At 40.4% G+C, this 24,765-nt stretch overlaps 1 protein-coding gene across 1 annotated transcript in view; it reads left to right on the top strand.

The window, feature by feature from the left end:
* The window catches only part of LOC130111979 (protein unc-13 homolog C), a 160,751-nt gene that overhangs the window by 26,029 nt on the left and 109,957 nt on the right, over window positions 1-24,765 (top strand). Inside the window, exons 7-11 of the mRNA XM_056279289.1 lie at window positions 2,326-2,545; window positions 7,337-7,564; window positions 18,670-18,811; window positions 21,964-22,133; window positions 24,068-24,183. Coding sequence (XP_056135264.1) covers window positions 2,326-2,545; window positions 7,337-7,564; window positions 18,670-18,811; window positions 21,964-22,133; window positions 24,068-24,183 — 876 coding nt within the window. The remainder of the gene's footprint in view (window positions 1-2,325; window positions 2,546-7,336; window positions 7,565-18,669; window positions 18,812-21,963; window positions 22,134-24,067; window positions 24,184-24,765) is intronic.

Below are 24,765 nucleotides of genomic sequence, written 5' to 3'. Positions count from 1 at the left end.
ATGAAATTTCAGCACAAGGAATTGAACATCAGATCCTTGATATTATTGAATGTAATCAACACAAACTCATGAACTTTGGACATTTTCATACTGTGAAATACAATCGGCATTTTTGAACATCTTTGAAGCATTCATGCAGGGAATGTTATGTTAAGGCTGAGCACCGTTTACAGATTTGCCTCACGTTAACATTTTATTCATATCAGTGGTATTTATGCTTCAAAACTTGAAAATCTGGTGTTTATTGGCCCACGTTATATCAAGGTTGTGTTGACCACAGACAGGTTCACAAACAAAATAATATCCTCCATGAACCATTTTAGTAACCGTTTGATCTGAAAAGGAATGCTCAGATTAAAAAACGAGGGGCATCGTGTGCTTAACAGTGGAGAGCATATAAAGCTAATATGAAATAACAAGTCGCCCCCACACACATGCTGGCAAATTAGAGCTGCAGCCACTCTTTTAGTTAATCAGTCCAAGTTTGTGACTGCTGATGAAATGGCTCGAAAATCAGCAAAATTAGTCTGTGAATGTGCCCAAGGAATAAAAATAATGGTTTTCCCATATTTCCCCAAGAACATTTCTTAGTTTTCGAACATTAACTCTTTTGTTATTAGTCAGCTCAGTGAGGGGAGACGGAGATTAAGGGAGAAGGGATTTTCAGTGCCTCTCTGTTTGCAGGAACCTTGGCTAACCTGCCCTATGTGAGAGCTGTGCTTGCATTAGAGGGCTCAGCAGCATTACATCTGCTGGGGAGACAGTCCTCTGGTGTAGTCACCAGTGTGGGATCAGTGAAATCAAGAGATAACTCTTGGACATCTGCTTCCTTTCATCTATCTGCCTTAGATTAAAAGGGAAGTCATTTTCCCTCTGTGGACGTTTCATTAAAGGTCCTCATGGGTTCAGATAGCATGCCCCCAAAGGATCAGAGCAGCCGTGACGCACTATCCCACACTGTTCGATTGTCATGTCTTGTAATCTGGTGTCATTTAATCATCTGTGTGGGTGGGTTTGGGTAAGATTTAAGCATGAGTGTGTGTGTTCATCTCTGTGTGTCAACGCATACTCTTGTTCAGATGTAATAACTCTTTCAGCACACAAGGGGCTTTGGGTAAAAAGGTATAGTGGGGGATGGAGGAGAGTAGATGAAGCATGAATCTCAATACAGACAGCATATCATTAGAATATTTTATCCCCCCCGGCATCTGGACAATGTTCACTGTAAAGCCTCACTTATTGCACCCATCGATTCTCCCATCGTGAACTGGCAAATCCTGGCCTGTTATTCAGTCGTTTAGGACAGCATGGCTGGCTCAGTAGTGCATTCAATTTGAAGAGGCTTCCCTTGGAGTAAGCAATCAGTCTAGACAGGCCTCTACTGGAGCTGAGTAGTTGGTATGGAGAGGCATTTGACAGTAAAGCACTCACTGTGAATGAGGCCGTCTGGTGTTTTTGACTATAAATCTAAGCCTAAAGCTTGGTTAAGCTAATTTACTCTTGTATTGATGACCTCTCCATTGATGGTCATGTATCACATCAGTATGGTATCAGATAAGTTAAACCTGTTAAGCATTCACAACCCCAACATACCCCAGTGGAATGATTGACACAGATCAGAATTAGACAATCCCAACCTCTGTTGGTCAAGTTTATGAAGTCTAAGTATCATGCAACTAAGACTTCAGACACGTATGCATTTGAATTAGGTCCAGCAATACTTCGATTAAAATTTGGTTTTAGGATAACAAGTCTTACTGCTTGCTGTGATTGCAAACATTCTGAAATCCTCTATGAATAGTACACATGGCCACTGTAACTCTAGTTAATGGACACGCCCATATTCGCATAAGAAACTGGTCATTGGTTTTGGTCATTTTGCCACTGTATTGTTTATAAGGGGTGGGGATACCTGCAGTCAGTTCAGACTGAAGAGGTCTAACATATCTGTCAATAAACCTTGTATCCAGATGAACTGATTCAACCTTATTTGATTTTCTTAACTGGATTATTGAACATGCATCAAGACAAGCCTTACTGCTCTCTCAGCAGGTGCAATATTTTTTTTCCGTTCCAATCTTTAGATTTGTTTAAGTTCCTATAGGAAGGCATGTCAAGTACAAACTTAACTCATTCTATCATTATTGGATTTTCTGCAGGTCAGTCAGGAGAGGGATGTGTCGACAGCCTTGATCTTTCTTTCTCTACCCTCTTTTTTCCATCCATCACTTGTCTTTTTCTCTTTCTTTTACCCTTAACTTTCCTTAGAATCTCTCCAGCTTCTGTTTTCTCAAGGAGTTATTTCCTCTTGGAATTCTATTTCAGAAACTGCATGTCTTCAAGAAGACTCTTCAGGCCCTGATCTATCCAATCTCATCCACGACCCCCCACAACTTTGAGGTCTGGACGGCCACAGCGCCGACCTACTGCCATGAGTGTGAGGGGCTGTTGTGGGGCATCGCCCGCCAGGGCATGCGCTGCTCTGAATGTGGCGTCAAATGCCATGAGAAGTGCCAGGACCTGCTCAACGCAGACTGTCTACAAAGTAAGGAACCTTATTAATTTACACGGCTCACACCTCAGCACACCAACAACCTTTACTTCCCGCACACTTTGACGTGTTCATGCTCAATGACACTGACAGACACACACACACACATACACATACACACTCACACACAACTGCATGTAGGCATACACGCAAGTGTGTACTCGTGCTCTTTACCTTTAGCATTTCCAAGCATTCTTAGTCTGTTGACAATGCAGATTAAAATAGCCAAAGTAAAAATGAATAACATCCTGTCATACTGACACAAAGAATACAAAACAGATGTAAAAGTTAAAAGCTTTATTCTATGAGTCCTTGCGTATCAGTGAGAATTAATGATACAGAAACACTGCAATACATGTGAATTCACCGTTACACAAGCTTTGCTCAACTGATGTTTCTCTCCACAGAGATGGTGCCTCTGTTTTGCTCCTTCTATCACTGGCACCAAAATCAGTTCAAATCAGCCTTTTTATTCAGGCACACTCACTTTATGCCAACATTGTCCTTTCTTAAAAGGTGCAATATGACATGTGAGTTTCAAGGCGATCATCCCAGCAATCCTCGAACACCCTAACTGGATTAGCTACACTCTGGATGTTGTAAAACTCACTATTTTTTGTTACAGTGGTGATTAATTTTTAATCCAATTTCAATCTGCACATTCGACCTTTGTTTTAATGCTGGATGATAATTCGATTAGATACTGGGCGAAACGGGAAACCCTGGCATATCCCCTTTCTTCACCCTACTTACGCACTTGCATGCACATAAACAAGCACAAACATATGCACATACAAATACGAACACACACACACACACACACACACACACACACACACACACACACACACACACACACACCTATATGAACTGGCAGGAGGCATCTGATCCCCCTTTTCCACAAAGGTACAGTCTCAGTCAAAGCCACACACATTTGCTTTGGGGAGTTGTTCTATTTTAGGATGCCTGTAACACATTCTCTTGTCGTGTGTATGAATACTTTGTTATCCGGAAGAACAGATACAACATTGGTTTTTGAAAAGAAGTCTAACTAATCTTATCTGATTTCCAGTAATTGTTTAGGGATTTGTGCAGTAGTAATCTCCATAACCAGATTTATATATCTATATATCTATATATACACACACACATATGTATATACATATATGTACATACATATATGTATATATATATATATATATATATATATATATATATATATATATATATATATATACACTCACTGGCCACTTTATTAGGTACACCTTGCTAGCACCGGGTTGGACCCCCTTTTGCCTTCAGAACTGCCTTAATCCTTCGTGGCACAGATTCAACAAGGTACTGGAAACATTCCTCAGAGAGTTTGATCCATATTGACATGATAGCATCACGCAGTTGCGCAGATTTGTCGGCTGCACATCCATGATGCGAATCTCCCGGTCCACCACATCCCAAAGGTGCTCTATTGGATTGAGATCTGGTGACTGTGGAGGCCATTTGAGTACAGTGAACTCATTGTCATGTTCAAGAAACCAGTCTGAGATGATTCGAGCTTTATGACATGGCGCGTTATCCTGCTGGAAGTAGCCATCAGAAGATGGGAACACTGTGGTCATAAAGGGATGGACATGGTCATCAACAATACTCAGGTAGGCTGTGGCGTTGACACGATGCTCAGTTGGTACTAAGGGGCCCAAAGTGTGCCAAGAAAATATCCCCCACACCATTACACCACCACCACCAGCCTGAACTGTTGATACAAGGCAGGATGGATCCATGCTTTCATGTTGTTGACGCCAAATTCTGACCCTACCATCCGAATGTCGGAGCAGAAATCAAGACTCATCAGACCAGGCAACGTTTTTCCAATCTTCTATTGTCCAATTTTGGTGAGCCTGTGCGAATTGTAGCCTCAGTTTCCTGTTCTTAGCTGACAGGAGTGGCACCCGGTGTGGTCTTCTGCTGCTGTAGCCCATCTGCCTCAAGGTTCGACGTGTTGTGCGTTCAGAGATGCTCTTCTGCATACCTCGGTTGTAATGAGTGGTTATTTGAGTTACTGTTGCCTTTCTGTCAGCTCGAACCAGTCTGGCCATTCTCCTCTGACCTCTGGCATCAACAAGGCATTTTCGCCCACAGAACTGCCGCTCACTCGATATTTTCTCTTTTTCGGACCATTCTCTGTAAACCCTAGAGATGGTTGTGTGTGAAAATCCCAGTAGATCAGCAGTTTCTGAAATACTCAGACCAGCCCGTCTGGCACCAACAACCATGCCACGTTCAAAGTCACTTAAATCACCTTTCTTCCCCATTCTGATGCTCGGTTTGAACTGCAGCAGATCGTCTTGACCATGTCTACATGCCTAAATGCACTGAGTTGCTGCCATGTGATTGGCTGATTAGAAATTTGCGTTAACGAGCAGTTGGACAGGTGTGCCTAATAAAGTGGCCATTGAGTGTATATATATATATATATATATATATATATATATATATATATATATATATATATATATATATATATATACACACACACACACACACACACCCACCCCTACAGACTCTGTAGGCAAGGGATAAGATGTTGGCGTTGGAAGCGCTCCGGTTCCCGTTTTAGTCCGAGTAGTATTGACCATTCACGTTTGAGTAGGCGGTGCTTTCTACAGGAACGCGCTTTGTTGCACGTAACAGGCCGTGCGGGGAGCGAGAAAGGCGGAACGCATTGGTTTAAATGTCTTCTGGACCTAAAACGCCTACAAAAAGTATCGACGTTTGTGTATTGTGTAGAGAAACGTTCTACTTGTGTCGCCTAATTGTGAAACAATCCGGCTGTAGATGTTGTCTCTCAACTCCAACTCCATTCTCGCGTCTCAAATTGTTAACCCGACTGTAATTAATGACAGGCGCACGGAAGAGGAAGTCTTCATAGGAAACGGAAGCGAGCAGCTAGCAGCAACACCGGAAGCGAAATGTTGGCCGTTGGCTTCAGAGGCTTAAGCGTTTAAACACGGTTTTCCCAAATAGAATAGCAAAAATTTGGTCGGAAGAGTATCAGGAAGTTCTCATGAAGCCACTTCTTCATCAGACAGCTCTTTTCAGTCGTTTTAACTTCAAAGGCGCGATTAAATCCAAGTTTCGCGCTAAGTGATGGTCTGTTGTATGCTAGCGCGTTTTACACCGACGCCATCTTGGCGCAGCTCCTTTGATAAGCAATCGTTGTGGGTAGACGATCGGTACCGTATACGCCTGGACGACCCGTGTACCCGATCCTGTTAAAGAGTTTCTTATCGGAGTTGTTGTCATCTGCGGTTTGGTCACCGCATTTATTACCATCATCACCGACACGTGCTGCTGAACTTGAAGTAGGTGCAAAAGAAAAAAGTTTTTGTACAGAAATCTGTTTTTAAGGAGAATTTGTAAAAAAGAAAAAAAACCAGATTATTAAACATGCTGTACTTTTTATGGTTAACAATGTAGGTACAACGAAATATTGGCAATTAAAATCAGTTTTTTTACTATTACACACGTAAAAAAATCTGGTTCAATCTATCATATCGTCACCTTCTTAAAATAATGGTCTAAGTCATATTTTCAAGTTTTTCAAAAAACAGAGTAAACTGAAACAAATATAGAATATAATTGACAGACAGCGTTATTTGTACGTCAATAGTCATATAGTGTCATAACCTTTTTGTGTGATATGATTAAGAAATATCATATATTCAATATTTGTTTCAGTGTATTCTGTTTTTTGAAAAACTTGACAATATGACTTAGGCCATTATTTTAAGAAGGTGACGATATATGAAAATGTCTTATGATGATCTGTAGGTAAACGATTTTTTTTTTACAAATTCTCCATAAAAATAGATTTCTGTACAATTTTTTTTTTCTTTTGCACCTACTTCAAGTTCAGCAGCACATGATGGTGAGAGGTGACGGCGATGATGTTAATGAATACGGTAACCAAACCACAGATGACAATGGCAACTCTGAAAACAAACTCTTAAATAGGATCGGGTATACAGATCGCCCTAGGGCAGTGGTTCTCAACCTTTTTGGGGTCCTGGACCCCCTGCGTATTTTTGATCTACCCTGAGGACCCCTCCACCTGATCTTGGGGGAGGGGGGTTGCAATTTGATAGAAACAGTAGAAACTGCATTTTAAATTGCATTATAGTATTTATTCACTCTTTGGGGCAAAAATAAGAGCTTTCAGTTCTAACTTAGATATAGTTAACAAAACAGAATTCTTATGCAGTAACTTTCAGATATATGTAACAAAACAGAATATGTATTCAGTAACTTTCAGATATATGTAACAACAGAATTTTTATGCAGTAACTTTTAACAATGCAAACGGGAGCGAGATCTCTTATTAAAATACAATAAATTACACTTGTGAAACAGATGTAATTAGAGAAAAAAATCATGTTACCCTTTATAGTTTAGGTAGATAAAGGTCTCAGTCACATTTGAGTAAAATAATCCTATTTCTATAAATGTCATAGGATCTTTTTTTTAAAGATATTTTATTTTCATGGACCCCTTGCAATTACACCACGGACCACTAGGGGTCCGCGGACCCCCGGTTGAGAAACACTGGCCTAGGGTATGCCGATCGTCTACCTACAATTGTCGACAGATGATAGCCGATGGGTTCTGAGATTGGTGCAGTAGGGCTAGGGAACCATTTACTTCATCAGTTTTTAGCGCGACCATCTCCAGGTATTGAACCAGCAATATCGCTCAGTTTCCACTGGTAACCCGCAAATCTCATCGTTTCAGGGGCAGTTGAGAAGAGCTCTAAACACGGTGCTGAGGACAAGACCCAGAACATTATCATGGCCATGAAGGAGCGCATGAAAATCAGAGAAAAGAACAGCCCAGAGGTGTTTGAGGTGATCCAGGAGATGTTCCAGATCTCCAAAGAGGACTTCTCCAGCCATCTGAAGACAGCCAAGCAAGCCGTGCTGGAGGGGACCTCCAAGTGGTCAGCCAAAATTACCATCACAGGTCAGCCTCATCACAGCAATTTTTAAGAGAACTAACTCTGCAGGGCCCCACTAAATGGTCAACACATCAATAATGCAACACTATTTAATGTAAAATATTACAAGGCCCTTAGTTAGTCTTGAAAAATGCCTGTTACCTTGTAAGATACACAAACTGTGTCATACAGAACCTGATAATGCAACATCTTACCCCTAAATCTCTTGACGCTAACCTTTAACCTGTGACTCTAACGTCTGACCCTAAATTAACAAAACTGGCATTACAGGGCACACTGATGTCAGATAGCAAACACTAATACAGTAATTATCATTCATTTTTGATTTAACTCTGCACTTAGACTTTTTTAACCTCTGATTCAGAAACCCTGAATACACCAATTTGATTTAATTAGATTAGATGAAATAGGTTCATGCAAGTTTGGGTTATGGAAATTTAAATCACTGCATGTTCCCAGGTGGCTCGTATAAAAAAGCGAGTTTGGGCATTACATGATTTAAGTCCTAAATGGTAAATGGACTGCATTTATACAGCACTTTTTTTCCCCCCAAAGCGCTTTATAATTAATGCCTCACATATTTACCCACGCACACATGTGTGGTGAGCGTTCTGGCGTGAAATGGCTGCCGTGCATCATCCAGGTGGGTGCTACACATTGGTGGTGGTTGAGGTGAGTTTCCCCCCTTCCCTGTGAAGTGCTTTAGGTATCAAGACAACACGCTATAGAAATGTAATCCATTATTATTATTGTTATAATTGTACGGTGGTGTCAGCCATGTAAGGTAACAACCAGTTCATCGGATGCAGTTAGGGGTCAGGCGTGTGAGTGCAACAGGGTTATCAAATCAGTCTCATAGAATCAGTCTCATAAATTTATTAACCATTAATTTTGGTGTTCAATATTTTTTCAGTTAAAATACCTAAATTGATGGAATAACCGGTGTGGCACAAATTAGAGTGCTTTATTTGGCAGAGGATGGCTTCGATGAATATTGTCACAAAACAGGCAGGACAATGACTTACTTCAATGAAAACAATTTATAAGAACAACCAATTAAAAGCAAATTAGCTAATACTAATCAGTTACAATCAAAAATTGAGCAGCAATGTGATGATCAAAGCAAAAAGGGTGATATGAGGTAGCAAAGCTGTGCAAATAATGTGAAAATGTGTAGGAGTGAATATTTTTAAGAGTGTGTGTGTGTGTGCGCATGTGAGTGGACCAAAAGAAGGAGGTGTTTGTGAGAAGCATGCAGCGAAGTAGTGTGATAAGTTTGAGGCAAAAGAGAGTTGGTGAGACAAAAAGAGGAAAACTGCAGTGCGTGTGCTAACTACCTGAAATAATTTTACAAACAAGCAAAAAGGAAAGTAGCAAAATAACAAAAGAACAGTAGACGGACTTTCTGTCAGCTCTATGTGGATCAGTGTACGCAGCTGAATAGTGAATGAATTCAATCAATAGTACCTTTCTCAAGTAACAACGGGAGATTCAAATGAAAGAAAAATTAAAGGAAAAAATAAAGCTAACAGTTGACCTATGTAACACAGTGAATCACAGTGTGTATCTAGATCACAGATGATTTCAACTAGCAGCACTTTTCTCACGTGAGATATTTACACCAACTACTAAAACTAACTCTGTCACTACACCACTACAGCTAAATGTTGCCCAGGTACCTGCCTTATTTGAAATCACTCTTCTGCTGCGATCAGAGTCCTTGTTATCAGACAAACAGCATAGGGCATAAGTAAACAGTTTGTTTGCCTGGTTGTCTGGCGTTGGAGAGCAGCACCACGGGAAACAGAGTCTCTTTCCTTCCAGCAGCTGAAAATCCTCAGTGCTCCATCTGTCATCTGATGATCTTGAAGGAGTCTTAAGTTGTGATTGCGTAGACATTTAAGAAATAAAAAGGGATCCGGTCATTTTCTCTTTCTGTGGAAACTGTGTCTTGCAGGAAAACTTAACCAGTTATAATAGCTGATTATCCGATGAAGAAGACTAGGTTGTCTTTCAATAAAACCGTGGCCAGCGGTAATGTGAAGACACATGGTCCTTTGTTCTTCTGCAGAAAGAGTATCTCTGAGCGTTCATGGGTGTACGGTCCACAGCGAAAGAGAACCAGTTTCGATTCTGCTGTGGTTTTCGGGGCAAAATTGCGTCACCGTATACAGTCCTGTTAGATCCAAAAATATTACAGTGAATTATGAAGTGGTGGGTGTAGATCACCTGTGAGGTTGAGCAGAGAGTTCTGGGTATTGTAGTCCACAGGCAGCACGGGTCCCTACAGGTGTCTTGCTTAAAGACAATTCAACATTTTTTCAAGGAGGAGCCGAGGATCAAACCAGCAACCCTCAAGTTACTGGACGACCTGCTGTACCTCCTGAGCCACTGCCACCCCAAAGTCATAGTAGAGGACATCCTGTTGGTGACTGTGTTTGCCAGAAGCAAAACAGCAGGAAGTAATTATGTGTCGTTTTTCAGGAGGTGGCAGTATCAACAAAGACACAGTGACGCATGTACACAGTACACATGTACACACGGACAAGAAAAACCAAGTGTTTTCCTGCCATTATAACACTTTTGCACAGTGCGCAAGTCAATTGAATAGGAAATATGGAAAACAAATTTGTTAATATGCAGCGCTGAAGCTAACAAAAAATTTTGCCTAATAAAAACATTTTGCCTGTCAGTCTGTGGAAGTGCAGCCTCCGAGACAGACCCTCGCACGAAAGCGACCAAGTCTGACATGAAATGACAGATCAGGCTATCATAACTTCAAAGCCCTTATTAAAAGTCGTCAAATATTTTTAACCATTGCGGTTCTCATGATATAAAATGAATCGAGGCGAATGGCTGCTCTGCTGATTGACTTTCATTCATAAAACAACGGTAACAAAACATGGTTAATATTTTATTTTAGCTACCGAGATGATTTCCAGCTGTGACTGTGATTACTTATACTCTTGAAATTATATTTTGATAGCAGAGCTTAACATTGGAGAATATAGCCCTTCTGCGTGGCGGCGAGGTAAATAAAGTGAATTATTTTTGGTTCATCCAGTGTTCTTCCAGTCCTGTGCTGAGTTCAGCAGTGAATGATTTGCTGGCTTACGAAATACGATCAAGGAAAAATGTAAAAAGAAAGAAAGAAAAAAATTAAATCGTATTATTATTTATTATGTGTATTATCATAAAATAGAATCTATAATATAAAATATAATTCACAATAATATATAATTATTAATATTTATAATATATCATAATATTTATAGTAATGTTGTTTAACTAAGCTGACAAACAATTCTCATAATGATGGAATTTTTAAAGATTTGAAATACAAGTGTAATTATTATTGCATTTATAAAAGTAAGTAAATATATTCAGATTTTTTTATTTATTTTTTTATTTTTACATTTGCCATAGTATTGTCTATGGGTTTTTGAAGACATCTTGCAAAAGCTAATGCTTTTTGAGGGCATAGAAAAGTTTGGGAACCCCTGTCATAGTTTATTGAAACACCAATACACATAGTACAACCTGAATTGACAGAGAAAGTCTGTTTTCTCTCTATTTTGGCTGTTGTGTGTGTTACTACAATTCCCATGTTGCATTTATCTGGCAAGCACTGGCTGGGCACATCCAAACTGTCGCCTAGTGATCATGTATGTAAAATGTACAGTGTAAAACGTATGTTTGTTTATTTCCAAAAATACATATTTACATCTCAAAAAGAAGTTATGATAACAAGCTATAAAGTCTACCTTTATCATGAAGAAAAAGTAGCAATGTTTTGGCATAAACATTACGACAGGGGAGAGTTAAACCCCTGTTTACTTCAACAGAAGTTGTACTCAAACATTTTGCTTACAGTAATGGCAAAAATGCTGTTTACGATCAAACACTGCAGTTTCAATATTCTAGAAGTTTAGTAATTTCCCAGTAGTTTAGCCACCCTGCTGTATTTACATCCAACCCAGAAACTAGTGTTGGTGTCAATCATATTATCGCCAAAACATAGCATTGTTATCTTGGTTACAAAGGTTTGTTCAGACTTTACGCCAATTGGATTTGGTTCTCAAATCAGAGCTTTAAGACAGACTGTCTACACTGCTACTTGCAAGTGATCAGATCGGATTTGTGCGTCCAGACATCTCGAACCTGTCTGCGTGAGTTGCTATGGTAACGACGTAGGTGTGAGTAACTACGTACGCTAGTGACGCGGTTTACCGACGTGGAAGCATGAGAAATGGAGATCCATCATCTCGCCTTCCAAATAGTCGTGCTGTCAAGTCATGTTGCAGAACTCCTCCATCGTACCGGACACACTCGGCGACGGAGGAGGCTGGTATACACTGCGATGTTCCTTGCTGCAGCCATGGCAGGCTCCACTTCTGTCACTCTGGATTTGACATTGTCGTTGTGTCACGTTGTGAGTGATGCAAAAGACATTGAAATCCGATTTGGGTGGCCAGAGCATCCGAACTGAGACGCATCTTTAGAAATCTGATCGGAATCACATTTCAAACCACCTCCAAATGTGGTTTCCGATTTGCAAAAATCGCATTTCATGTGGTTTTTTTGCGTGTAGATGTTCCAAAATCAGACTGGATCCAATGTGGATATGGTAAAGAATAGATTTGGGCTAGCCATCTGACCAAGGCCGACGCTCATCCTGCCTCTTGATCAAGCTGGTCTGGGCTGTCATTTCCAATTCATCTTTGGTATTTTGATGCATGTCTCCGGAACACCAACATCCATATGCAGACAAAAAATTGAATGAGCCTTAATACAGACGGGGTTTCCACTTGAGCTTCTCTCAGTGACCACATCCAACAAGAACTGTCCGCCATGAAACATGTTGCAGCACAGTGGTTCAATTTCTGTTGGTATTAGTTTGCAATTTTTACATAAAAACCACAGGTTACTGTTTACTCGCATGGCTACATCCTCTGGGCCGGCTGTAGTTGGCTGGGGGTCAGCTGAGGATTCTGCCGCTGCCCTGGTCTCTTTATGAGGATGCTGCAACTCTTCATCGGTGTGCTCCGGCTCAGTAAAAAACCTTCAGCATCTAACTCAGCGAAAACATCAGAAAGGCATCACTGTCCATTGGATCATCCTGATGCACATTTGCAGAAGCCATTTTCTACAAATTACCAAGGAAATATCATTACAGTAGCAACACACAGTTAACCAAACCAAGCAAACAAGGTGATCAGTTTCGCATCTGCCATTGACAGAGGCTAAAAACAAGGAAGTAGTGTTTCAGTTTTTGCTTTAAGGAATTGTTCATCAGTGACATCATTGCTGGACCCTTTTAAACACTTTTTCAGCAGTGATTCAGAGACACACACAAGCCTTCTTAGCGTATGGCTGCTAATCAGATGATAGCCCAGCAACCCACATATACGTAGAGATAATGTCGAAAAGCACGAACTTTTCACTTTGAGACAGCCATTTAAGATGTACAACAGCCATTTGGTACAACCTGCCATAGTTTTGCTAGAGTAGAACAGCGCTTTTATATATAAATTTCAGTACATTTATAATAACAACTCAAATACGACATTTTTGAGCCCTTGAAGGGAAAACTACTAATCATCCTTTTGTTCCTCCACCACCCTTAATGAATTTTACTTAAAACTTTGAGTAACAATTTCTGTCAGGCTTATCTCAACCAACAGTAAATGTTCAATTCTTGTTCCTCTTTTTTTAAACTTCTTTATTTAAGTATAATTTCTTAAGATTGATTATTAACTTCTTAACTTGAGCCAAAACCACTTTAATCAGATTGAAGAAATGCCTTAAAAGCGGAGTCAGTCTGTTGAAAGCTTGAAAGTTACCAAAATATAAGTCTTATATAAACAGTGATTCACAATCTCCTCACTGGGAGAACAGGAATGCAGTGGCACGGTATCTGTGATTACCAATACATGGACTATAGAATATGATGTAACTGCACCGTATATGATAGGCTTTTAAAGAAGCCATGCATGGATATCAGAAATAAGGGTTGGGAAAGTAAGTAAGTGAGGTACTGAGCTCCCATCTGCTCCAGTAGATCTTCTTTCTGATAGTACAAGGTGAAAGCTTGGTAATAAATGTAATCCTTTTTTTTTTGTTGCAGTTTTAACAAGTTGATGAGTGGAACATTTGGGTTAGCCAAAACGACCAACACAAACCTGGCACTTGGGTCCGCGGTTCCTTTTCTTTCAGCCAGTCCCTATGCCGTCCATTTTCAGGACTCTTTCGGTCAAATCTACTAAGCGAGGAGGAAATATGCATAATCTGGGAAACAAATTGCGCACATGGGTGTGGCCAGTTTAGGGGAGTGAAGTTTTAGCTGAAGGAAGAAACAACTAAATATTTCACTAGATGGCAAGATGTTGCCTCATGCATAAAAGTGGCGTGGCACCAAATTTTGCCTGAAGAAAATGTGATTGCAGAAATAAGATTGAAAGTCAAAAAACGCTTTCTCCTTTTCACATTTGAAGGCTCTGTTGCTTCCAATGCCTTCTCCTTGCAACAACTATGGTCATGTCTGAAGCAAAGTGTGCTGAATGATATGTGGACTCAGCAGTAATTTAACCATCAACCGCATTTGTAAATCGCATTATGTGGTTCATTTGCATAATCCCCATTTTATATTTTGTGACTGAAATTGGGAACTCCCACAAATGCATATACATCAAGACTAATAGGCAAAAAAACCACCTCCGAAACTTGTTTTCTTCTTAATACACACCCAAAAGGCACATAATGCCATCATTGTAATTATGGATCGCCACTTGTTAAAGGATAGATACAGCTTGTACCATTGTCGTTTGTCTTTTAGGCTTTGTCTTTCATGCACAGCTCAACACACACACACACTCATAAATTTAAAACAACACTGATTCTCCTCCCATGCACCTTGAAGCTGATGCTCGAAGCAGACCGCATTTGTCAAATAAGGAATATTTCTTGTCTGTACAAGATATCACAAGACTGCAAAATGTGAACTGAGCGTGCTAATCTCTGGACAGTATACTCTACGCTACCTTCCATCAGCATCCCTAATATTAACACTGACCTGAGCAGCTATATCACAGTCCCGCAATAGCAAACGTCACTCTCCACTTCTCAACAGCAAATTTAGGTAGAGTCAAAATATTACATCCTGAATTACAATGATGATCATCCTTTCAGTAAGGGCCGTTTTTTTTTAAAATTTTTATTAATTCACATACATATTTACAGTACATACTCACTCCTTGGTATATAAAATCCTCCCTCAACAATGAACTTGCCCTGCTTTTAGACTGGCTAGCTGGCTGCTGGTTAGTCGGATTAGCCGGGTACCCGTATCCCTGCTGCCACGGTCTGCTGTCTGCTCACATCCAGCTGCTGTGGCCTCTCGTTTCGGGGCGTAGCTGCTAACTGTCCTCCTAGACCCCTGTGCCTCGCTCCAACTCATCACCATGGAAACCACGCCATGTTCTGACTTATTGCTCCACTTGCATTTCTGCCAGCGTCAATACACGGGAGGAGGGCTGGAGAGAGAGAGATAGAGAAGCAGACGGGGGTGGGGGGGGTGAGAGAAAGGAACGGGAGAAAGCAAGGGGAGCGGTAACGATAAAGAGGGGGAAAATGATGCAAGAAAAACTGTGGCCCATCTTAAACTATCTTGCAAGGTCGTCAGAATATATTAGATAGTTGTTTTGTTTAAAATTCATATAAACCACAGTGGCATTGATTCCATCGCACTCGCTCGGTGGCCGTGACATATTATGTATCCACTGAGTATGCATATTATGCACTCTGGCGTTAAATATTTCTCACTGACTGTGAGATATGAGCCTCAGATGTTCCATAATTGGCTACTTTTGATATATCCGTCAGTCTCCGGCTCCATAACCTTTTGAAACTGTGTCCACCAATCACCAAGCACCTGTCAGCCACTTTCCCTCCTTGAGGATTTAATGGAGACTTATCAGAGAAGAATGCACTAAGTAAACGCCTCCCTTCATTTATCCTCACAGTCCCCATCACCCCCTCTCATTCATTGACTATAAAGTGGAGTAATGTCTTTTGTTCTAGCGCCTTGCACAAGGGCACCGTGGCAGCTGTCGCCGAGGAGGGCAATTCATTCACAGGCTTAGGTAGTAAAATCAGTTTCCACCATTCAGTTTTCTGTCCTTGCGTCATCTCCTTGATGCTGCTGTCTAATCCTGTGGGTATAACCCCTCCCATCTGTGACTCACACCTCTCCTTTACTAATCTCTCTAACCTCAAAACCTGTTCTACTTCCTTTTAACTTCATAGTTATGATCATTACAGGCTGGATTTATGCAGCATATTTACAAATGATGAAACAGACAAGTTAATAATTCAAGGTGGATTTGTCACAGGCCACAGAAGAAGATGCCTGTATGAAATGAACACCCCCCCCCAAATTCCTTTCTAATGCACCTTTCTACATATTATGTTCATATTATGTTTATATTTCGTCCCTCCTATCCCTTCATGGGAGACATTTGATTTTTAGTATGCCTGGGGCAGGGAGGTCATAGCCTCTCATTTGTTCGAAAACCTCTATACTCTGCCCAGCAATTCCTGTCAGCACATGGCTGAGGGATATATATATATGTACCCTGAATTATTTAGACTGTCACTTATACATATTTAATGGACCAGTGTCATTTTTCCCTTTTATGGGTCTGAGAAATAATACCGTGTCTTCCTCTCCTGGACTTTCTTTTGCTTTGACGGCGATTGTCTGTGTGAGTGTGTGTGTGTGTGGGTGTGTGTGTGCGCGCGCACAGACATGTATGTCTTAACTCACTCCAAAATTGGCTTTGCCTTTTTAATCATACTGTAGTTAACAATCATTTTTAATATTTCCATGCTGGAGAGACACTTATAGATTTGTCATGACAAATTCGGGAGAGTTGAGGCTGCTTTCGATTAAACGACTCATGGCTAAATAAAAATAAAACAAGCTGGTCACTCACCCCTAAAATTAAGTTGCAAGTTACTGGTGAACACAGGCCTGCAGCCCAGTGACAACACACAGCCATAAACTATGAGGTTACACAATACCTATCAAACATCTCTCATAAACGTGATTTATTAGCTAGCTCACCATAATAAATTATATTGTGTATTATATGTACTGATACTAGCATGTCCTGAAGAAGAGTGGTAAAGAGACATTTCTATATCAAAGTTAATATAAAAAAAATCAAATCTTGCAGCTGACTGAGGGTCATAACATTTTCAATAAATTTCTATCTGGCTTTTATCACAAGCATAGTACTGAGACTGCATTACTAAGATTGTCCAATGACATTCTTATGCATGTTGATAAAGGTGAATACTCTATTCTTATTCTTCTAGATTTAACTGCTGCCTTTGATACCATTGATCATGCCATCTTGCTTGATATGTTGGAAACTGGGTTGGCATTTCTGGTACAGCATTAGATTGGTTTCACTCTTATCTGACTAATAGATATTTTAATGTTTGTATTAACAATCATGTATCCTTGTCAGCTCCCCAACTGTGTGGAGTCCCTCGGGTCTGTCCTTGCCAATCCTCTTCTCTTTACACATGCTTCCTCTGGGTCATTTGTTTAGTCACTTATATAAGTTTAATTTATTATTATTTATTATTATTATTATCGTTAAGACATGTCATACCACTGTTATGCCGATGATACTCAGATCTATTTCTCTGCCAAACCCAGTAACCTGAATCAACTGTCCTCCCTCCATGATTGCTTAGCTGCCACCAAATACTGGATGTCCCTTAATTTCCTCCATCTAAACCCCGACAAAACTGAAGTTCTCTTGGCCCTGAGAACTTTGCCAATGCAGTTGTGCAGTTTATTGGTCAAGCATCAAATCTACCACTAAAACACTTGGTATCATCTTTGGCCAGAATATGTCTTTTGATCACCATGCTACTAAGCTTGTCCAATCCTGTTTTATTCAGCTAAGAAATATTGCAAAAATCACAAATATTTTATCCTTTAAGGATATCGAAATATTAATTTACACTTTCATTTTCTCCCGTCTAGATTACTGTAACTCTCTCTACTCTTGCTTCAACCAAGCTACTGTAATTCATCTACAGTTGGCTCAGAATGCAGCTGCTAGACTACTAACTAGAACTAGCCATAGGTCCCATATTACCCCTATTCTTGCATCCCTCCATTGGCTTCCCATAAAATTCAGAATAATCTATAAGATCTTATTGATTACATTTAAAGCACTGCATGATCTTGCCCCCAGTTACATTTCTGAGCTTCACATTCCTCATTCCACTTCTCGACCACTCTGATCCTCAAACCTCTGTCTTTTATCCATCCCCACACCAACTGCTAAACAAAAGGTGACTGCGCCTTTGCAGTTTTAGCCCCAAGCCTCTGAAATAATCTTCCCCAATCCATTAGATTTGCTGAATCTTTGGACTGTTTTAAACGGCTTCTAAAAACCTATCCTTTTAGGCAAGCCTTTTTGTAGATCCCCATCCCTGCTTTCTGTTTTGGTTCGTTTTTAGCTTGGTCTGTTACTCCCTGTGCCATGTTTTATATTCATTCAATTTATGTATTTACTCATATTTTTCTGGATTGAGTGTAAAGCACTTTATAACTGTGTGTCTTTAAACGTGCTATATAAATAAAACATTACCTATTTACTTACATTATTACATAATTTAATGGCCTGTAAATTATAGAGTTAGTGGACACACAAATGAAAAGACACCCTGCATTGATATTCTAGTATGCTTAATGATCTGGGACAAGTTAACCTGACCAAAAATAATGAGCATTCGTTTCACTTTAATCCCTGAACCCTCATATCAATAGCTTATATCTGATTAATGGAGCTGACCACAGACTTGCATACAATAATTACACTGGGTACATAGAGTTTGAAAAAAACAAAAAACAAAACACTTTTCTTCTGCAAAGTCGTGTTGAATGATATGAGAACACGTCCAAATAAATAACATTTTGATTGTCATGTTGCTAATGGTATCATTTACGTGTTTCTACTCTTGGTCAGCATCTCAATCACTCCTTCTTGTTTCTTCTTCCTCTCCCTCTCCCTGCAACCCATCCCAGTCATGTGTGCCCAGGGGTTGCAGGCCAAAGACAAAACCGGCTCCAGTGACCCCTATGTCACCGTCCAGGTGGGCAAGACCAAGCGCAGGACCAAAACCATCTTTGGAAACCTCAACCCCGTCTGGGATGAAAAGTTCTACTTGTGAGTGCTTTGTTTTTATTTAACCATATAGTCTGATTGTGATTAAAAACAAAAATCTCTTGTTCAACAGAATCTGAAGGGATTAGTGAAAACCTAAAGCGCTCTAGAGCCCGGGCCCACACAGGGCTGCAGTAATGTTTTTCAGTAGTTCTCAAAATTTGTTTTGTTTTCCTTGGTGTACAAGATGTTCTCTTTGGTGTACGAGATGGCGTTGGGTATAATGCATCAGAACAATTCAGACAGAAATAAATATGTTCTCAACCACACAAAATACTGATAATATAACCTTTAAGGTACATATCTAATCGTTCCATGTAGTATTTTGTACTCCCAGCAGGTTGTAACATTTGCATAGAGTGATATGGACGTATTGTTTGACCCTGATCTGACCCCACTGCATGAGGCACTTGTGCCGCCATTATGTCTTTTTAGCTACTGCATAAGGGTCGGAAAGAGTTAGAGGTGTTTATTTTGAAAACTGAGAGAACAGCTAATGCCATTCCTGGAGTCACACATGTGCCGGTACCCTCAATTGCAATTCATCCAGAAGATTTAACCCATACCCCTAGCTAGAATTTATTCATGAATCCATAATTTTCTAACGGGAATAGCTTCATTGGCCTCTCGTTTTAGGACTCGGTGTGTGTGTGTGTGTGTGTGTGTTAGAGAAAGAGAAAGAAAAGAAGGAAGAGGGCAAGAGAGATACACTGTGTGTGTGTGTTTGCAAATTTGTGTTTGCATTTGCATGTCTGTTGCAAAATAAAATGTGGGCTTTTGAATAATTGAAACTGAATAATCTATGGCAAAAGACTGGAAAAGACCAGTGTTGCTGTAACCCTTTATCTCTTTCTCTCTCTCTCTCTCTTCTCTCTCCTCTCTCTCTCTCTCTCTCTCTTCTCTTCTCTTCTCTTCTCTTCTCTTCTCTTCTCTTCTCTTCTCTTCTCTTCTCTTCTCTTCTCTTCTCTTCTCTTCTCTTCTCTTCTCTTCTCTTCTCTTCTCTTCTCTTCTCTTCTCTTCTCTTCTCTTCTCTTCTCTCTCTCTCTCTCTCTCTCTGCGTTTGTGTGTGTACGTGTGATGGTGGTTATCAGCGAGGCTCCATACCTGTAATGTGACACCGTTGGTGGGTGTAATGACGCCCCCTCTCTCTCTACTATGGGGATTGTAGATTAATAGAGCGATACATTACTGTGAGCTCAGCAGAGAGCAAAGCTCCTGACTGGTGCAGCTGTAGCCAGCACTTAAAAGGGGATTAGTTAAAATAATGTTGCAGATGCTGTTTGTCTGGCTGTTACATCCAAGATGTCATTAGACCAATGTGTAATCTTTCCGTTTTAATTCCAGGGCCTATCTCTCTGACCCCATCTAAAGCTAAGTGCTGCGATCACTGCTCTTCTATTCTTCTGCTCTTCTAGCAGTACCATTGCAGTGTAACTTAATGTTGGGTGCACAGATTGAGGGAATGTACACAGGATGGGGGTTGGGGATTGATGGTGGGTAAAGTCAAGAGAGCACACAGGCATTTCTGGAGGGGTTTTCTTTGGGGTGGAGAGGTTAAATTGACTATTATAGTAAAAAGTTATGTCCATTGCTAGACAACCACATTGCTAGTATGTTTAGCAATTTCCTTGTGATATTGGTTGAAGTGATGAGTGGGATGGAGAGGAAAGGTTAATTTAGCCATTGAGGGTCTCCGAGGGAATTTTTCATGTCAGAGCCCTTACACAGACACAGACATACACACACACAAAGGAACACTTTTTCACTTACACTACCGTTCAAAAGTTTGGGATCACCCAAACAATTTCGTGTTTTCCATGAAAAGTCACACTTATTCACCACCATATGTTGTGAAATGAATAGAAAATAGAGTCAAGACATTGACAAGGTTAGAAATAATGATTTGTATTTGAAATAAGATTTTTTTTACATCAAACTTTGCTTTCGTCAAAGAATCCTCCATTTGCATCAATTACAGCATTGCAGACCTTTGGCATTCTAGCTGTTAATTTGTTGAGGTAATCTGGAGAAATTGCACCCCACGCTTCCAGAAGCAGCTCCCACAAGTTGGATTGGTTGGATGGGCACTTCTTTGAGCAGATTGAGTTTCTGGAGCATCACATTTGTGGGGTCAATTAAACGCTCAAAATGGCCAGAAAAAGAGAACTTTCATCTGAAACTCGACAGTCTATTCTTGTTCTTAGAAATGAAGGCTATTCCATGCGAGAAATTGCTAAGAAATTGAAGATTTCCTACACCGGTGTGTACTACTCCCTTCAGAGGACAGCACAAACAGGCTCTAACAGGTACTATTTAATGAAGATGCCAGTTGGGGACCTGTGAGGCGTCTGTTTCTCAAACTAGAGACTCTAATGTACTTATCTTCTTGCTCAGTTGTGCAACGCGGCCTCCCACTTCTTTTTCTACTCTGGTTAGAGCCTGTTTGTGCTGTCCTCTGAAGGGAGTAGTACACACCGGTGTAGGAAATCTTCAATTTCTTAGCAATTTCTCGCATGGAATAGCCTTCATTTCTAAGAACAAGAATAGACTGTCGAGTTTCAGATGAAAGTTCTCTTTTTCTGGCCATTTTGAGCGTTTAATTGACCCCACAAATGTGATGCTCCAGAAACTCAATCTGCTCAAAGAAGTGCCCATCCAACCAATCCAACTTGTGGGAGCTGCTTCTGGAAGCGTGGGGTGCAATTTCTCCAGATTACCTCAACAAATTAACAGCTAGAATGCCAAAGGTCTGCAATGCTGTAATTGCTGCAAATGGAGGATTCTTTCACGAAAGCAAAGTTTGATGTAAAAAAAATCTTATTTCAAATATAAATAATTATTTCTAACCTTGTCAATGTCTTGACTCTATTTTCTATTCATTTCACAACATATGGTGGTGAATAAGTGTGACTTTTCATGGAAAACACAAAATTGTTTGGGTGATCCCAAACTTTTGAACGGTAGTGTATATAGATACATGATAAGCGTTTTTATTGTTGTTTTTTTCCCCCATGTTGTCAACTGTGTCTGAAAATGTGCATCTGCTTGAATCTTGGATTGTGCTTTAGCCTGTCATTATGGTTGACTGAGTATTCCAACTTAACTATTCTGTTGTTGTTGTCATTGTACCTCCAAAATCACTCTCCTTTTGACAGCGAGTGTCACAACGCTACAGACCGCATCAAGGTGCGTGTATGGGATGAGGACGATGACATCAAATCACGGGTCAAGCAACATTTCAAGCGCGAATCAGATGATTTTCTTGGCCAGACCATCATTGAGGTCCGCACACTGAGCGGGGAGATGGACGTTTGGTACAACCTGGGTAAGTCCCCCCGTTCTTATTTCAGGCTCTGCTCTAAGAATCTCATCACTGTATTGCCGTGACCATGGCCGTGACCATTGCCGTGACTGGCAAATTTAGGCCAGCTAGTCAGACCTCAGTGTTGCTATGACTGTGTGTGTGTGTGTGTGTGTGTGTGTGTGTGTGTGTGTGTGTGTGTGTGTGTGTGTGTGTGTGTGTGTGTGTGTGTACTTATGTGCTGTTCAACTTCATTACCATATAGAGAATGTTATTATTTTTGTATACAAATTAGCTGTTAATTCACAGTAATTAACCAATACAAAGGGAGTGGTGAAAAATCAACTTTATTGATCTGCACATCTGAAATGAACACCTACAATCTTGTTTTCATATTCACAAAGAACTTTTTGTCCACTACTTTTTTAACTTGAATTTTAAAAACATTTTATGAAAAAATATTGTCAACTATTGGAAATACATGTCCCAAAATGACTTTTTATAAGAATTTGGATCTCTCTTACATTGATAATGGTGGATAGCACATATTATTTCACATTTGTGCAGGGGCCTCATACTGCCAGGCCTACTAAGAGAAGCGCAAATTAGTGCAATTTTGCTGACAGTTAGCACCGGTGGGAATAGCCAGTTTAGCGCGGTATCTATTAAAACTGGGCAGGATGTTTAACACAGTCTCGGCCTTGTTAATCTAAATGTGATCAGCGTGATATAAACACGCTTTGCACATTTTAACACCACTGGGACTGTCACTGTGATTTGGGGGATATAAAAATGCACTTGACTTGAATTCGTGGTAGTAATGACCCCAGCTCACCGCTTTTACTCAGTGCTCAGTTTTTAAATCCACCTGATAATTGATTAAGCAGGCTTTTTGCTTTTGTGGATGGCTATCCCCCAGCTACTACTCTCTTAGCATCGTCAGCTCCCCTTCAACCTGGGATTTTTTTCATTCTGTCCAAAAATTGAGTCAGTCTTTTCGTCACGTTGTTATTTTTCACTTGTCTCTCTCTTGACTAACCGACTTAAGTACGGCAATTCAGTCAAAGGAAACAAGAGAAATTAAAATGTGCGTAAAACCGTTGCACAGGGGATCACATGAAAGAGGTTTTGCAGCGAAGTAAGTGGACTTATGTTGAAGCACAGAGTAGCGGTTTGTGACAGGTTATCTGCTGCGTTCTGGGGTCATCGACATGGCCAATCACAAGTGTTTATCTGTGCATGTGTGTATATGTGTGTACATGCATGTGCGCACGTGTGTGTGTGCACACGCACATGCACGTACATGCAAACACAAAGAAAAAAACCCTGTCTTCCAGGCTGCAGCACTGAAGAGGCCGTATGCTTGAAAGCCCAAGGATGCCAAAACTCAAAGGCTTTGCTTTGCTGCGAGATACAGAGAGGAGGAGAAGGAGCGATGAGTAAAGACAGTCAGAATAGGTTTCTGTCTGCCAGCCAGGCTCAGCAATATGTAAAGGAATCTGATTCAGCTAATTAGAGCGGACACATTACAAGGTACGCAACACAGCGTTGACCCAGTGAAGGACAAAACTTAACAGGACCTTGCGTCCTGTGTATTATGGACAAGACACACAGTATGTCAGTGAACTACTCATGAAAGAAGCCAAACATGACATTGTCAAGTGCTCTCGCAGAACTTCTTCTATTGTAGCTGCGTTCACATGCGTGGTAACAGTCAGAGACACATCAAGTTACGAGGGACAGAATAAAGGAGCGTTATGCTCAACTCAAACATTTGGCAGGACAAGACCAAAGTGCAGAAAACAAGGGATATCTGGAATCCCTTACATTGAGTTCACTACTTGTTAAGCCTGGGCTGCAGTTTGAAGTAAACACAGTTCTGCGTTCGGTCTTTGTCAGCTCTTCCTGTCATTGCTGCATACCCCGTTGGACTAAATCAGCCTGGTTATGTGTTGCAGATAAGAGGACTGACAAGTCTGCCGTGTCTGGCGCCATCAGGCTAAAGATCAGCGTTGAGATGAAGGGGGAGGAGAAGGTCGCTCCACCCCACAGCCAGTACACTTGTCTGCATGAGGTAACTAACATGTTGTCATTAAGGATGAGGAAAATTATAGCTTTTGAAAAGCAGACCTAGAAATTTTCCAATGTGACAATCTGGATTCATCCTTTGAAGGAGGCAATATAGACCTTCCACATCAGACCTGGAACCAGCCTCATTTACTGATAATGTTTGATGTTCATTGTGGCAGAATACTTAACACTCTATGGAATTAAAAAAAATGGTTACGCTTTATTTTAGGGGGTCGGAAATTACCTAGTAATTTCCTAGTAATAAGGTGGTAATTATCAAGTAATTTCTTAGAAATAAGGTTGAAATTACCTTGTAATTTGGGTTAGGGTTGGGGTTGGGGTTAGTGTTAGGGTTAGCTGTAAAATTACCTGTAAAAACTACCACCTTATTACTAGGTAATTTCCGACCCCCTAAAATAAAGTGTTACCAAAAAATTATGTATCTGTGATGTCTTTATGTTCACTGGCACAATTATGAGTCAATCAAATTTGTGAACACTATCCTTGTTAAATGTGTCCTTTGTGTTATATTCCCGTGCCAGGAAAACAACAACCTTGATTTCTCAACACTGGGGTTGTTGTTGCA

Source organism: Lampris incognitus, chromosome 4, assembly GCF_029633865.1.
Source record: "Lampris incognitus isolate fLamInc1 chromosome 4, fLamInc1.hap2, whole genome shotgun sequence".
In the NCBI taxonomy this organism is placed as follows: domain Eukaryota; kingdom Metazoa; phylum Chordata; class Actinopteri; order Lampriformes; family Lampridae; genus Lampris; species Lampris incognitus.
This window is presented reverse-complemented; position numbering and strand designations above follow the sequence as displayed.